At 37.8% G+C, this 16271-nt stretch overlaps 2 protein-coding genes across 3 annotated transcripts; one reads left to right on the top strand and one right to left on the bottom strand.

Moving 5' to 3' along the window:
• Positions 1–3471: 3471 nt before the first annotated feature.
• On the bottom strand, positions 3472–4843 carry LOC144039664 (melanocortin-2 receptor accessory protein 2-like). Its single transcript, XM_077553249.1, has 4 exons — positions 4705–4843; positions 4500–4621; positions 4199–4298; positions 3472–3898 (listed from the first exon to the last, which is right to left on the bottom strand). The coding sequence occupies exons 2-4, from the start codon at positions 4609–4611 to the stop codon at positions 3472–3474; spliced, it is 639 nt and encodes a 212-aa protein (XP_077409375.1). The 5' UTR covers positions 4612–4621; positions 4705–4843.
• Positions 4844–8619: 3776 nt separating this feature from the next.
• On the top strand, positions 8620–10953 carry LOC144039591 (protein ripply2-like). 2 transcript variants are annotated; one of them, XM_077553112.1, is made up of 5 exons: positions 8620–8690; positions 8794–8858; positions 9628–10351; positions 10421–10479; positions 10601–10953. In XM_077553112.1, exons 3-5 carry the CDS (start codon positions 10304–10306, stop codon positions 10794–10796), a joined length of 303 nt encoding a protein of 100 aa, XP_077409238.1. In that variant the 5' UTR covers positions 8620–8690; positions 8794–8858; positions 9628–10303; the 3' UTR covers positions 10797–10953. The 2 variants fall into 2 exon arrangements, with proteins under 2 accessions (XP_077409238.1, XP_077409239.1); XM_077553113.1 differs by lacking the exon at positions 8620–8690 and having other exon boundaries at positions 8775–8858; positions 10118–10351.
• Positions 10954–16271: the final 5318 nt, after the last annotated feature.

Raw genomic sequence — 16271 nt, forward strand, 5'->3', positions numbered from 1 at the left:
TTATCCATCAAATTAAACATTTAAATGCCTCTCTCTTGCACAAAAGTTTTTTTTTTTATAGTGTTCTTCTTGCGAAATACTTGAAAAGCAGGAAATAGAGTTAATGATACACCCAATTTGTATTTGTTAAGCATGACTAGACATGTCAAGTGCAGGACAAGAAAAGGAGAAAGGTACGCTAAAGTTGGGCACAGTAAAGAATGAGTTCATTACTCGAACATTCAGAATCTCCTGTCAATTTTACATAATTGGTTTATTTTTTTTTTGCGTTTTAGCAAGAGCTCACAGAAAGTAATAGAAATTACAGCATTCTGATATTTTTCTCTAAGATGAATGTAAAACACCAAAACCTTTCAGGCATTGATTCATTCACAAAGGAGTTTTTCCTTTTTCACACCTCCCTGTGACACATCTACCCAGTAAAAACCTTTTTGTCACACTCTGGCTACTGCGCTGCTGTGTTGAGTCAGTCATCCTTTTGTGATCTACTTGAGCGCTCAGCAGAATTCAGACCTCTGCCAATGCCAAACAATCCTAGTTTCTGTCAACTATCTTTCTTTTATTTTGCTTTCTCATATCCTTTTATTTGATATTTTAAAAAGGAAAATTTTCTCTGCGAAGGGCTGAAAACCAGTCCGGGGTGTATCCCACTTTGTTGCCATAATAAGGATGGATGGATAGAATATTTGCATGTACCTTGTTAAATTTAAATAAATAAATAAAAAAGCATGTTCACGTTCTTAGTCTTTTGTTTTAATTCTTATTAGTAAGTCACACGCTATTTTTAGAACACTTTTTTTTTTTTTTTTTTTTTTTTTTTTTAGGTAAGGTGTTCTTTTGTTGTTGAGCAGTCTTGGTTTTGCTCCAAACATAAATGTCAAAATTATGGCCAAAAAGTCCAACTTGGAAGTTGAACAGGGGTGTGTAGACTTTATATATTCACTGTTTGTGATATTATATCACAATTGAAATGCACTCAATTTTATAACAATCAACCAATAAGGGCAATGTGAATGACTAGACACTAGCTGGTTCACATTGTATATTATATATTTTTAACCTGTCATCCTTTACTTTAAGTAGCACTAAAATAGATGGTTTTCTCATTGCAGTTTTGGATAAATACAGTGACAGGTACTGTACCAACTTTAGTCATTACAATGACTTTGCTGGGATTCACTGAAACGTTCACATCATAATAATCACCTCCCGAGCCCCAAAAATAGCTTGAGGATCAAATTAGTCCCTACAAAGAAGATAAAAGTAATTTCTGATATTAGCGACTTGATTTTACAACAATTTTGTAGAAATCCATACAAAAAGTTAACAGTTTTTGGTTCAAAGACCAATGTATTGTAATACATTCTACAAATATGACCGACACAATACATTTTGTTATAGATATTTTACAGAAAGATGCCAACAATTTTAATACTTACAATCATAATTCGAACCGCATTTTGTAAGATGTCACGCGAGTTGTTGACAAATCTCCCGAGTTTAACGATGATGATAGAACTCTGGTCAGCCAGCATCAAGGGACTACTCACTTTGTCTCTTTTGTTGTTGTTTTTGTCATTATTGTTTTAACGTACAGACTGAGTTCTATTCTTCTGGTGCCATCAGCACCAATTTATAGTTAAGTCAGAATACATCCTAATCTATTAATAACCTATGCTAGCTAACATAACAGTAAACATTTGTACAAAAAAACACTGGGAGATTAGCCAGTATCCCAAATACGTTGGGTTCAACCTTTTTAAGGCAATATTTCCTATTTTTTTATTGAACAAGGCACACATCAGAAAAATCTCCTGGTTATGCCACCAAAATATTGATGATCTCGTTTCATATCGCAAACACAACACAGGTCAATTGTACCTTCTGACATTTAGCGGAAGAGCATTCAATTGTTCTGCCTGTCACGATACGTCTAGGCATGGATGAGATACATTTGTAATTAATAAATCATTTTTGGACAGAAAAAAAAAAGTGGATTCTTGCAGTCAGTTATTTACTTGTTTCCAGTTCACTATCTTGACTGACAAAAGACACATGACGTCTGCAGGGGAGAAAGGTCAGAGTCAACGGCACGTTTGGAATTTTATAATTAAACCTGGCTCATTGTCACATGTAGAAGTCTATTTAGACTGAGTTAATTAGGGTTGATAGAACATTCTGCATTCCTAGCACAACCTTCTTGCCAATAGCAGCGAGTTGACAGTACAACTTGCAATGTTCCTTTGCATAATAATCGCTGCCCGATAATTTGTTTCAGGGGAGAGGTCAAGAATAAACAAGCGCGCAACGTCCCCATAGACGTGACATGTCTAACAGGACTGCGCCTCCAGTTTGATACAATATAAATATATAATTAAAATACAAATGTATTGCTCACGTCATTCACCACAATAAAATGTCAAGAAGTTAGCTACCAAATACGCAAACAGCTTCTTGTATGTCTTCTTCTATTACTACTTTCTTTGTCTTTCCCATCACTCTGGATGCCCCCGTGGCACTATGTTGCCTCTCACAGGTTAGTCTTGGTACTGCGACAGACATTGCGATTGCCAGCGGAAATGTGGCCTGCCCTGCTGTCTTGGTCATCTTGAGTACACCACACACGATAAGAGCAGTAAGCACACACACACGGGGATTTTTTTCCCCCTTAAATGTGAGGTTCTCACATTAAAAAACAACAACAAAAACAGTTAATGTGTTAAAAACAGGTATGTGGCGGTATGTGATGATGTGATTTGCGCTATTGTGTTTCGAGAGTCTTTTTCTTTACCGATAACTAATGCTGGGTGATTCATCAAATGAATTGATAAATATATATTTTTAGCTAGTTTACTAGCTAAATACTTTTTTTTTTTTGTGCAGTGACATTTTTCTAATGTAAAATGGGTGCCATGGCTCAATCAAGGTTGGGAAAGGTACAGTTTTTTGGCAGGTGGTAGGAATGCTCACCAAGTCAAATTTTTGTTGTTCAATTAGAAGATAATTGTAGCCTGGTCGATGACTCACCTGGAAGCTAACGATATGGAGTCCCATGTGCAGGTGTAACTTTTGTCTGCAAATGACATTTGCTAATTTTAGCTAACGTTAGCTAGCCACCAGTGAATATTAGCTAGCTCATTATAAGATTGTTTTTATTTCAGGCTTTGATGGTTTTGAAGGCGATTATTAGCTAATGTTAGCTAGCCATGCTAGCTGATGTATGCTAGCTAGCCCATTATTAAAAAAAAAAAAAAGTTTATTGGTAGAGAAGGACATATAGTGGGTCAGATGTGAATCTAAAATAGTCCTCATTTCATTATTTTTTTTAAGACCAGTTCTTGCAGTACAATTGACTCCACTGCTGGTTTCCAGGCTTCTGTGACGTCCCAAATAATAGTTCCAGGCAAAAAGTAACTAATAACAACGATGTCCATTCTCGCTTTCTACTGTTGGAGGATGTCACCATAAGGATCATATGTTCTGGTCCAGTGTGATGGATGGCTCACACAGCAGGTCGTCTTCTCCCAATGAGGAGGTGACAAAGTTTGGAATGTTGAAGTGGGACAAGAAGTCACATTCCGTGTCTGTCTTCCTCTCATCTACTGCAAGCCCATTGAGGGGCAAGCGTTCCCCCATGTCTTCATCCTCCTGTTCAAACATCGCAGGGGTGTTACCGCCTGACTGGTTGAAGTTCCCCTGCGGTCCATTTTGCTTCGTCTTGGGCTTTTTCCACCGCTTACCATCCTCATCCTCACTTATGTAGAAATGAAAGTAGGAGCAAGATTCTGCCACGAAGGGACGAGAAACGGCTATGTTGTCAGAGTCCTCGTCGTCTTTCGGACCGATGATGTTCAAAAGACCGTTTCCTGGACCAGGCAGATTGTCAGCGTCTGGATTTCTGGGGAGAAAGCAACGTTTCACGTTTTGTATAAAAACACATTTATTCATTCATCCCTCTATAAGGCTTGTATGACTTTGGCCCGAGAACCACCTGAACTGGTCTTCAGCCAAAATGACAGCAAAAATCATAAAACACAACATTAAGCAAATGAGATCCAAAACATCAAACATAATAATTCTGCCATTAAAGCAGTGCTATAGTTAAGGTTTTTAAATTCCACTCATATAGATGAGAGATGACCTTTTCGTTTGTGATGGAGGGAAGGCATACATCACGTGACCCGTAGGCTATACTCACTCTTGCTGTGGCGCTCCTGTCTTTGTGAGCAGTGTGAGAACAAAAAACATGAAAATGACGAACACCGCAAGTCCAACCCAGAAGCCGATTACGATGGAGTCTGCAACGAAAAAAAAACGGGCTTGGATTCGACGCCTATAAAGTTTCAATTTTATAATAAGCGCAGCGCTTTGTTTGTGCACGCTATCTGATTGCGCACGGTGTGTAAAAAAAACAAAACAATTTATAAATCAACAGCCCGGTTACCGACTTAACACTATTTTATGAAAGTAAAAGCATCAATTCGACATGTCAAGCTTACATCTGTGTGCTTTGAGTCCCTCAAAAGAGACGGGCTCCTCGTCGTAGTATTCATATTGCCACACGTAGTCACTGCGCCGCGCGCCGCTTTGGCTCCGGTTGTGCGAGCTCATGTCAGCCAGCCTTAATTGTCCACATGCGACACGACCACATCAAATCCACAAGCTTGACGGATAGTAAGGATAAAAAAATAACACGAAGTTTACCTTCCTCATTCCGTGCGTGGAAGCACTTGCGCCTCGGTGCGCATCCTGGGTGACTTAACGCAACAACTCATACATTGAGGGTCAACCGTAAGAGGATTACCTGACAAGGCCATTAAACAAACACATCATTTGAAAATGCGTGCAAATAATAAGCTTTAAAGTGTCTGTCAGATGAATTCCAAAGCCAGAAATGAACTGAGCACTAGCTGCATCAGTGCAAATCACAGTAATCATCAGCTAGTACACAAACGTGCCCTCTAGTGGCATTAAACAGGAACGTTTTTGTTACATTTTATAATGTTCATAATACATTCATACAACTATCCAATTAACAATATATATATTTAATATATGTATGCCAAACTTTTCTTTTTTTTTTAAAATTAAATCATGGGTCACATATCACTTTAGTTGGGTAGTTAGGGCTGTGAAACAATATATTTAAAAAAAAATCCTGTATAACTTTTATGTAAACAGGAAGTGATTTAAAGACTTTGTTTTTTTTTTTTTTTACAAAAGTGAGTGGTGACAATAATAATAATAATAAAAGCATATAATTCATATGATATAATTTCCCTTTCATTTAAATTGTATCATATTTATGATGGATAACTTCGGACCAGAAAAAACATGCTTGGAGTGGAACAGGTCACTTTCTCCAACCTGTATTGCGTCAAGGCACATATTTTACATGAGAAAAAACTATAATGATGACCTTGTCTCAGTTTACTCCCAATTAACTAATGCCATATGAAATCTTGGCCTGTTGGGTGAAACACAATGTTATTATTGTCGTCTCTATGGTAACAGGTGAATACACATTGGGCATTTACTGTAATTAATCTGCCAGTGACAATACTAAACTGACAATGATGAACAAAGTTACATTATTTGTGGTAAATCATTTTTAGACCAATTTACTGAAATTTCTCACCGGACACTACTGGAGTAGAGATACGGATCTGGAGTGTGACACCTGTGATGTAGACTAATTAATATAGCATTGCTCAGCTTGTTGTTATTGTTGCTAGGCAGATCTTGTTTAGTTAAAAAAAAAAATCTGTGAAAAATGTCAGTCACACCCAACAAGTTGTTTGAGTGTCAAGTCTTGATTAATTAACTTGCGCGTGTCAACTAAATGTTTGTATATTTTAACAGGAGATAAACACTAATGTGTGATATGGGTTGAAAATCACAGCTTTCCTGCTGCACTTGATTCACATTGATAAAGAGGCTCTGATTCACCACTGCACCACAAAAGAGAGTGGCCATGAAACTGACTTCATTTTTTATTCTGCATAATTTAAAAAAAAAAGGATCCTCCTGTACCATTACTAGTTTATGTTAAGTTTTTCCCCCCTCCTAATTTGTTTGTGTAAATTGCCTTTGGTCATTTCTGCATTTGGCTAACTTGTTCAGTGTACTGTAATTGTGCTAAGTTGTTTTCCTGAAAATGGAACCTGGGTTTCATTTAAAAAGTATGAAAAGATGTATTAATTGATGATTTGCTGGTCAAGGAAAAAAATAGAAATGAATACTGTTGAAATAAATAATTATAAATACAACTCACTGTTATGCTGAATGCAGTTGTTATAATTAGTGGGAATCGCTCACAATATGGGCTAATGACTTAAGTGCATTATTTATGTTCAGTTTACAGAAGCTAATAGCACTTGCTGAATTTGAATCCATAAACAACTATTAACTTCCTACATTTGTAGTAATGAATTGTACTATGACTCTGTTGATATGTTGCTTCACTCCGGTACTGTTGATCGAGTTCCATTTTATTGGAATGCTTCCTGTAACTGCAAATGGCAGTTCAACCTGTCCGTTGGTTTCCCATTTTATTGGAATGCTTCCTGTAACTGCAAATGGCAGTTCAACCTGTCCGTTGGTTTCCAAGGTAACTGACAGGGCTTCAATTAAATGAGGATGTGGTGCAGCCCGACTGGCAAGCTCTTGAGCTCTAAAGCCTAGAACGGGATGCATCATAACACACTTGCGTGTTGGGTTAATGTTGATCAGATATCTCTTCACTCCTATGTTATGGTCTTGATTGTTTTGTCATATTCAGCATGTGTGTTTGCTCTTAAGGCAACTGACCTCACAAACATTGGGAGTGAAAAAGTGTACAAAACGGTGTCAAAATGGCCCAAAACAAAAGCCGGCCTCACTCAACATTTGAGAATGAATTCAGTTACATCTGTGTTGATGTCTTACACTTGTCCAACTTGTCGCCATTTGTGTGTTGTGTTGTTAACAAAATGGCATTTCTTCTCCATTTCTGCATCTGCTCATGTTTACACATGAGCCCCTCATTACCTTGCAAACCTTGTTTTGTATACACAAGGCTTGACACATGCTGTCACCCCCTGCACTTCTTCCATCATTCAAGCAGCAGGGACTGACAGGAGGACGTCTTCACACCAACACCCAAATGGCTAGCTAGCTCGATAGCGGTCTGTCAGTCTTCTGTCTGTTTGTCTCCCCATCTATGTCATGCTAGCTCTCTCGCAGCCTAACTAACTGCCTATCTATCTATCTATCTATCTATCTATCTATCTATCTATCTATCTATCTATCTATCTATCTATCTATCTATCTATCTATCTATCTATCTATCTATCTATCTATCTATCTATCTATCTATCTATCTATCTATCTATCTATCTATCTATCTATCTATCTATCTATCTATCTATCTATCAAGCAGGCTAAATAGCTGTTTAGCTAGCACTGTCTAGCTAGCTATCGGTCTCGCTAGCTGTCTAGCAGCCTAACTAGCTGTCTAGCTATCTTAGGATGACCAAATGTCCTCTTTTGCCCGGACATGTCCACTTTTTTTACATGCTCTGGGAATAAATTCACAAAAATGTCCGGCTTTCATTGCGTGACAAATCAGAGATGGAGTGCTTTGCGCTGCCAAAATGGAGGGTGTAGATTCAATTCCGGCTCCCCCCATTAAAAAAAAAAAAAAAAAAAAAGTCGATCACTGGAGCGGAAAAGTTTGGCCTTACAACATAATTATTTATTTATTTATTTGTTTTATTTTCAACCAATACAGAGGGGTCATCCGTTAAAATATTTATGTATTGCATCTTTGAGTAAACTGACTATCGTTTAAGTATCTCGAGGCCGGCTGGAGTGTTCTCTTTTTTGGGAAATCAATAGGTCACCCTAATCTAGCTCTATCTAGCTATCTGCTCAAACCTACCGTTTTCATAACAAAATTTAATCTGCAATGGAGTTTGGGGCTTCTTTGTATTCTCCAATTACCAAACATCCACAAAGAAGAATACACTGCTTCTATTTATTCCCATCTTGTTATAAATGATTTCATCTGACTCATAACATTGTCTCAGTTTGATGCCATTTTAAAGGACCTGGAAACAAAGTCATTAACCTGTTGCTGTTTTTAACGTACTGTTTTAACTGTATGTAATGTTGTGTTGTTTTGTGCTGCGCCTCATGGCCAGGACTCCATTGAAAAAGAGATCTGCGGATCTCAATGGGATTTTCCCTGATTAAATAATGGTTAAATAAAAATTTTAATAAAATACATGGGAAGCCAAAAGCGCTCACATACATATATCCACACATGTCTTTCAGAATGGTCTGACCCTTCCATTTAGAAGGTTCTTATTGATTTGCCTTTTGTAAAGCTGTTTTTTTCCTCGTCTTTTACACAACACAAACATGCAGCGCTCTAAATATCATTGCGCTATTCAGCAAGCATTGCGGAAGAAAACCTTCAAATTTACTCTTCAGTAGCCGCTGTCTCTCTCTACATGCCATATATGAAAGATGTAATTTTAAACATTTGTTAAACACACTTGTGGTTGATGATTGAACAAACCCAACAAAGGATGTGGTTTCAGTTGAGTGTAGTTGTTTCTCAGCAGCACACAAACATTTCCACAGTCACACTGAGCACTGAAGATGCTGTCAATATGACAAAACAGAATGTTTCATTGCTAAACTTCGTATGTATCCACTAGTTTGAATAAGAACTGTAATGAAGAAACAAAGTGGGCGCTATTAATTAACATTCAGCTTGTGCTGTTTTGCTGGTTTGTTTGTTTTCAGATGCTTCAAATTGGCAGAAGTCACATGTGAAGACACTCCTCACCATGGAACCTCTGGCAAATGTGGTAGGCATTAATTTGAGGTCTTACACACACACACACACACACACGTTTATTTACCAATCAATCAACTAGAATCCCAGCATGTAGCTTTGCACTGCCCCCTACTGATATGCAGTGGGAGAACACATTGCTATTCAACCCCAAATGGGACTAATTAAATCAGTTTGTTTTTATTTGTCAAAGGGCTTTGCATCAATCCTAAATGTCATTATGGACTAATGAGGTGTGGTTGTGTGTGTGTGCCAACAAAGCATATAAGGAACATATTTTTACAAACATCCTATTTTAATTAGAAAATAAGAATATAGAGGGTTGTGTTTTGCTATTTTTTGCATGTTTAAAAATGAATTAACTATTTACATGGCTATCAACTGGGACAATCTGCTAAAAAAAAAATTTGCTGTTGCATTTGGTGTGAAAAAATACAACTTTTTTTTTGGTAAAGTAAATATATTAAAAAGTATTAAGCTACACAAATGGATGGATTAACATTCATATATAATGTGAACGTCACATGCTAACTGCAGCTTCAAAAATTTTTTCATTATTTATTTTGTGTAGGGTTACAGTATTTTGCATTTTCCTCTTTGCTCACATGCAGTTTTTGAGAGAAATGCACTTTCCACTTGGAAGTCATCACAAGTCAAGCAAAGTTTTCATTGGGTTTAAACGCACATTCTAGTTACTGATATGACTAAAATCCTTAAGCAATATTTACGACCTGTTAAGGAACTCTTCTCCGTGTTTGTTCGCACTCTAATGTAATTAATAGGGGGATTCACACTTTCGTACTGCTGAAAGGCTGACGCGTGTCGACCCCTTCTCGCCCCTCCCCTCCCATCACCCAAGCAGCGGGGGGTTGTCAAGAGGGGCACGTGTGTCTTCGCACCTTGCACCCAAATGGTTTTACGCGGAGATAACGTGAGCTTTTAATGGATGGAAACGCTTGCAAAAATAAGCAGATATTTTTTTTGTAAGTGCGTCTTTAAATTGTGAAGCGTACGTGGTTTGGATGGATTTAACATGTGATCAGTGCTTTATTTTATGTTTTTTGTCACGAAGATGAAAATAAAGTGTGTCATTGGATGTGCATCGCCTTGAGAGCGTGCACCTGATGATTTATTGTATAGATGTTGTGTGTGTGTGTGTGTTGGGGGTGTAATCAAAACAAGGTCAAATCCCCAAAAGTAAAGCAAGTTTGTCCCATTTGGTTGGGGTTTGCTCACGTGTGACTTCGCACCTCCGCACCGTGACGCATGGAGACACTTGACGACGCGTCAAAAGTCCAATTTGGCACCCGGCCCCGGACAGCCCCCCGTTAAATAGCTGCATCCGCTCCGTCAGCGCCCACATTGCGACCACTTGACGAAAGGACTCGAGACCACCGCCGTCATCTGGATTTGAATCTATCTTTGCTTCACGACAACGACGCGAACCAGCGGTCCGACATGTGGAGACCGTGGATTAGAACCGAGACGACAGCTTCCATACTTAGGGTAAATTTGACTTGACTGAACAATTATTTGATTGGAAACAAAAGTCTAATGGTGATTTTAAACTTTCAGGCTCCTTTCAATCCTGCTGAAACGCAACCCAAACCAGCTCTTTTCGTTCACCCAGTCAAGTAAATTTCCTTTTTTCTCTCTCTCATTTTCGTTACCATTTTTAAAAGTATACTTTATTTTCATGCATTTTTTTTTTTTACACGTTTGTACTCATTTTTTTTTTTTAATTCCCCTTCAAAGGTTGTACTGGCCCAAAACCAAATGCTTTGACTATCTGTACCGGGAAGCTGAGATGCTCCTTCGGAACTATCCGGTCCAAGCCACCATCTGCCCCTATGAAGACTCTTCGTCAAGTGAGGAAGACACAGAGGAAGAGGAAGATGATTCTGATGATAGTGATGATGAAGAGAAAGAGGAGGAGGAGGAGCTCAACTAAAGTTTCCAATTATGTGCATAATGCGTTAATATATTTCCTATTTCTATATTTATTGCTGTAAATAATTGTAAATAGACCATTCATCATTATATTGCCACACAAAAAAGGTTTATAATGCTTTTAAATTATTTTGTCAACTACCTCTTTTGTATTTTGTGCAGCCTGCAATAAAATGCGTCCAACGAACCTCGTTTTCTTCTCTGTGTTATGAATAAAGTTGGACTTAATTCCAAAATAAATATAATGAAGTGTAGCATATTTCTGCTAACTTCAGTGTATTATTATAGAGACTAGATGCATTTTCAACCCTAATGGCACATAAGCAGCTCCTTTCCCACTGGTAAGTGCAATGTCGTAAACGTAGCACTTCCTCTGCAAAGTCGCCGGAGGTGCGCGCGGTGCGTGACAAAATGGAGGTGTCAGCCTTCACAAGAAAGCTATAACATGTGGACTGGTGTCGAAATGTCGAAATACAATGCAGATATTTTTTCCCCCTTCTGTTTTGGTGATGAGAGCCAAAATATTGCACAATATTGACTGAAAACTTTAAGGCAAAACAATCAAATAAGTGGTCATATGTTAAAATATTATTCATAATAATAATATTATTTTTTATTTGTAACACACTTTATATGTACCAGAGATCTCAAAGTGCTACAATAAGAAAAATGTTAAAATAAGAAAACCTAAGTCCATTGTAAAATGGTGGAAAACATTGGAAAATTGTTAAAAAAATAAATAAACAAAATAAAAAATAGTAAGATTTTTTGTATTGAAAAAGCTTTTGAGTTCAATAAATAATGTATGACCTCCTAATGCTACAAGTGACTATTTCCAGTTCTTTATAACAATATTTTGATTCCATTTTTGGTACAGTGCATTCTAAATTTGCCCATTTGTGGGCGCCCAAACTTTGCATCCGTTTCACACTGCACTTAGCACAGTGCAGTGTGCCATATGTGTTGCATGCGCTTTGTTGGGGTTAACTATTCTAGTGTTTACAGGGACTTGCCAATGATACACAGACAGTAGGTCACTCTAAATACCATGCTGCAAGTGCAGGTTACCTTTGACTTTTGTTTTGGGAGCATTGCCATTTTGTTGTGCTTATATTATATGAAAATGTTGTGCTCGGAAAAAATGGACAGTAAAAAGCGGCAATTCAAAGAAGACTGAATTTTTGAATAACATCTTTAGAGCCCTTTATTATTATTTTTTAATTACCCCTGCAGTCAATTTTTAATCACTATATCAGCATATTGTGTTGATGCTACGCCCTGTTGACCCGGAGACTCTTGTTGTCATTCTGAGGCGTGCCGTGGGAACTCTTGGGATGAACTGGACGTGTTTGGGAGGGTGCAAACTCTACACACCTTGGCGGGAGAGACTTGGTGGCCCCTGAATGCACCGTTGCCACTGAACTCGTGACCTCCACTAGTGCGCGGGCGGAATTATTCACACAATAATTAGACACAGACCCCTAAATGCCCACTCATTTCCTCTCAAACACACTTTTGTATAGTGTAAAGTTACATACAGAACTTAACTTGACATTTAGTAGCAAGGCTCCACTGCTTACACTAATAGGTTCAAATAAAAAAAATTAAAAAAGTGAAATTTGGGGTTTGCTCTGATAACCTCTTCAACTCTGGGCTGCCTGCCTGGAACTTTCCCAGGCTTGGGTGTCGGACTTAATGCTATCAGTGGTGTCACCTACTTGGGTGTGAAATGCACTCACCTCCGCAGTTAAATATAAAACCAAGCACTGATGCCCTAGCTGATGAACTTTTAGCCCAAATACATAAAGCCGTTTATTATTATTATTATTATTATTATTTTTTACTATTTTCTGTCTGAACACTACTACTTAAATAAACAAAAATTAAAAGTGGAAGACAATGCCTTTAGAAACCGAAATTTGCCATAAACTGAGAATCTTGTGCATGTTTTTCAATGGAAACTGCTGTTGTCAAAAATGTCCTTTTTTTTTTTTCAAATGCATTTTCAGGCTCATAAATTGCTGTTATCCTATGAATGAATGATCAAAATGACACTATTAAAAAAAAAAAAAGTGGGTCGAACATAACCTCACACAGTAAATAATGTAGAATAAATTGAACTCTAAACAGAGTCTTTGTGGTTCCACTCTAAACAGAGTAAAATTTACACTTGGAAGAGAGTAATATATATATATATATATATATATATATATATATATATATATATATATATGACATTTCTGAGTGAAAAATCTTTAATAGTCCCCCCCATGGGATAAGCAAATTCTCTCGTACACACTAAAATTACTTTGAGTAAAAATTACTCTGAATAAGTGTGAATTTTACTCTGGTTAGAGTGGGACCAAATAGACTCTGTTTAGAGTAAAATTTACTGCGCATGTAAACAAATGAACAGATTATGGACACAAGTTCATTTGGAATGAATTGGTAATGATCACGGTCCAACCTTCCCCAGCGTGCCATTGACAACTTTGCACCATTCTAATTTCGAACCCTTAGCGGCACATGCTGCCCTTTCTCAGGCTTGGGTGTAAATTAGGAAGGTGTGAGGAAGACACACCTTTAAGGGTGCGCAGACCCCCCAACACACACACACTCCACACGCCCCAGGCCCTTGTCTGACCTCTATATACTTACCATGCCTCCATATAGCTCCCCTACTTACTCTTTTATTTTTGTCTCGGGAGACAAATGAGATATTCTCACAAATGGATCATGCAAGTGTGCGTTTATGACGGAGAAAAGTGGAATGGTGGAGGGCAAGTGACGGCCCCGGTGAACTTTGTGACCGAGCTCAGTGGTGTGAGCAGTGACACTCGCAGAGGTGGCAAAGTGTGACCCAGATGAGCCCAAGACTGAAGCAGACAGAGAGATGCTTCTCTTCTCACAGTCACACCTTTGGTGATCTTTTTGAGATTGAGGCAGTCGCACTCCGCTTTGGATATTTGTACGCCCCTGCTTGCACAATGCATGAGGCTTATGTGTGCCGTTTATTGTCATCCATACATTTTTTGCAGTGTTCAGGGTGGGCTGTAGTCGCAGTTGACTTTGGGTGAAAGGCAAGTCAAAAGTAACCCAATTATGGATCAAAAATGCACCGATCCATTTTATGGCTCAATTTGACCCAACTTTCAGGGTTGTTTTATACGAAATGACGCAATTTTTTGACCCAAGTAAAGGATCTGACTAATATTTATGAGTTGTTTTACACTAAAAGACCCATTTTCCGACTCAAAGTTGGGTCAAACAGACCCAAGTAGAGGATCGGTGGTCCATTTTTGACCCAACTGTTTTTAAAAGGCACCTTTTGCCAGTCAACCATGAGGAACGTGTCGACAGACAACCATTTATTATTAACCTATAAGACCAAAAACATTTATGTATAATAAATCTGAGATTTTTTTAAATTGTAATATATTTTAATAATAATATTGCTCTTGTGAAAATACACATTTACGAAATTGCAATTCCAATATTGAGGAAAAATATTATTGATTAATTAATTAATTATTCAAAATATTTTTTATAATAGTACAGCCCTACTTATACAATTGTATAAGATTTTAAAATTATTCTTACACTTGTATAAGTTTAATTAAATGTACTTAAAAATGGCCTGAAATTGACTCGTTTTATTTCCATTTTTTTCCTATGGCAGCAGCACAGTGCATTAAGGGTTAGCTCATCTGCCTCACAGTTCCAAAGTTCTGGTTCAAGTCCAGGCTTACTGTGTGTTAAATTTGTATGTTGTCTTTTTCAAACAGCATTTTCATAAAGTATATCATACTTTATGCCAGTTTTGACTGGCATGTTTAAAACTTTGAAGTCAAATGACTCCAGAAAGTAATAATTCATATCAAAGCAGAGCTGACATCTGGGAAAATTGGGTTCTTTTGGATCCTAGAGGATTAAAACTGATTAATTTTTTTCCATGACTTGACCTTGACAAAATACATAAAAACCTTTGAGGCTAGTGAAGAGCATATTTGATCATTAGATGGAGTAACTCAATGAAGTTTAGTGATGTAACTTTCTAGTGCTTCCACTTGGGGGCAGTGTTGCACTTCTACACTTGACAGGGGTTTTGTCGTTGTTGTTATTCTTTTAACCAAACTATTTACTAACAGAAAATATTTTGAAAATGTCTTTATGTGAAAGTGTCAATTGAATACAAGCTATTTGATAAGAATAGAAAAAAAAATACTTGTAATTACAGAACACATTGTCCATTTGCAGTGCATGGATGTTTCATGGTGTCCACCTTTATGCCTGATCACACTTAAATGACACAAATAGGAGTTTGTCAAAGAGACATAGCCTCCATTTAAAGACTTAGTCTCTTTGAGATGCGGCGACTGGAGATAATTACAATTTCGGCAACATTTGCTAGGTGATTACCTCATAATCCCCAATTTCATTTGATAAGTCACGCATTGATTTAGCCGCGAGTTGGAGCTAATGGAGTAGCTCGCGCGCCGCCACATGGATTTGTATGCCGGGGCGAAAGGACAACGGCGGATTGAAGGCAGAAAAACAGACGCCCGCCATCGCCCTCCACTCAGTTAACAATGAAAGACGAGCTTAATCAAAGCAGCCCGAGTCCAAACAGTAAATCACCGCTGATACAATGACACGTGGTGTCGGTTAGAATAGGCCCTCTTACATAAAAAACTGTTCCTTTCCCTTTTTTAATTTTTTTAAATTTTTTTTTAAAATAGCAGCTCCTGTTGCAAGGCAGGCAAAGGGGAGGGTTGGCATGATAAAAATGAAGACAGAAGGGGAAGGGAGAGAGGCAGCCTGCTTTGTATTCACCTGCATCTCTGGATCAATAAAAGATAATTTGGGCTGATTCCTCCCCGTAGGCCTCTTAGCAGACGGGAGGGGAGAGGGGTCAGCCGCTGCTGGGCTGCCAGGAGCTGGAATAACTTAGAAACACACTGCAAATTACTGGCCCTTGTTTGACTATCTCTCATTCGGCTTTTCGCTCTGCCGGGAGAAAACCGCATGAGGCCAAGTCCTCACTCTAATGGGATTGGATGAAAAGAAGGCGATTCCTTCCTATAGGCAAGAATCCAGTACATAGTCGCTCTGAATTTCTTTTTGACCTTGGTCACAATGGAAACAAAAATTTTCATTGTCTGGAGCACGTCATGAATGTTGTAGGATTTGTAGGCAGTGGTGGGAAGTGACAAAACATAATTTTTTAATGTCTGTACTAGGGGTGTCAGGCGATAATTTTTTTTAAATCGTATTTAATCACATGACTTATGTTGTAAATATTTTTTCCAAGTTTTCATACTATTAACATAAAAGTAAACAAAAACAAAAAAAAAGTTGAACTAATAGAAATATGGCTGCATCTTTTAGTCATTGATACAGTAATTTCATAATTCAAAAAATTGAGTTAAAATTAAAAAGATGTACTGTATGTAAAAAATGATATTGATTTGTGTTG

Source organism: Vanacampus margaritifer, chromosome 19 (genome assembly GCF_051991255.1).
Source record: "Vanacampus margaritifer isolate UIUO_Vmar chromosome 19, RoL_Vmar_1.0, whole genome shotgun sequence".
NCBI lineage: Eukaryota > Metazoa > Chordata > Actinopteri > Syngnathiformes > Syngnathidae > Vanacampus > Vanacampus margaritifer.

Coding starts and splice junctions, on each gene's coding strand:
- LOC144039664 (XM_077553249.1), bottom strand. CDS start 4,611: ATGAGCTCGCACAACCGGAGCCAAAGCGGCGCGCGGCGCAGTGACTAC. Junction 4,299..4,499: donor GGGACTCAAAGCACACAGAT/GTAAGCTTGACA, acceptor TTTTCGTTGCAG/ACTCCATCGTAATCGGCTTC. Junction 3,899..4,198: donor ACAGGAGCGCCACAGCAAGA/GTGAGTATAGCC, acceptor CTTTCTCCCCAG/AAATCCAGACGCTGACAATC.
- LOC144039591 (XM_077553112.1), top strand. CDS start 10,304: ATGTGGAGACCGTGGATTAGAACCGAGACGACAGCTTCCATACTTAGG. Junction 10,352..10,420: donor CGACAGCTTCCATACTTAGG/GTAAATTTGACT, acceptor TTAAACTTTCAG/GCTCCTTTCAATCCTGCTGA. Junction 10,480..10,600: donor CTTTTCGTTCACCCAGTCAA/GTAAATTTCCTT, acceptor TCCCCTTCAAAG/GTTGTACTGGCCCAAAACCA.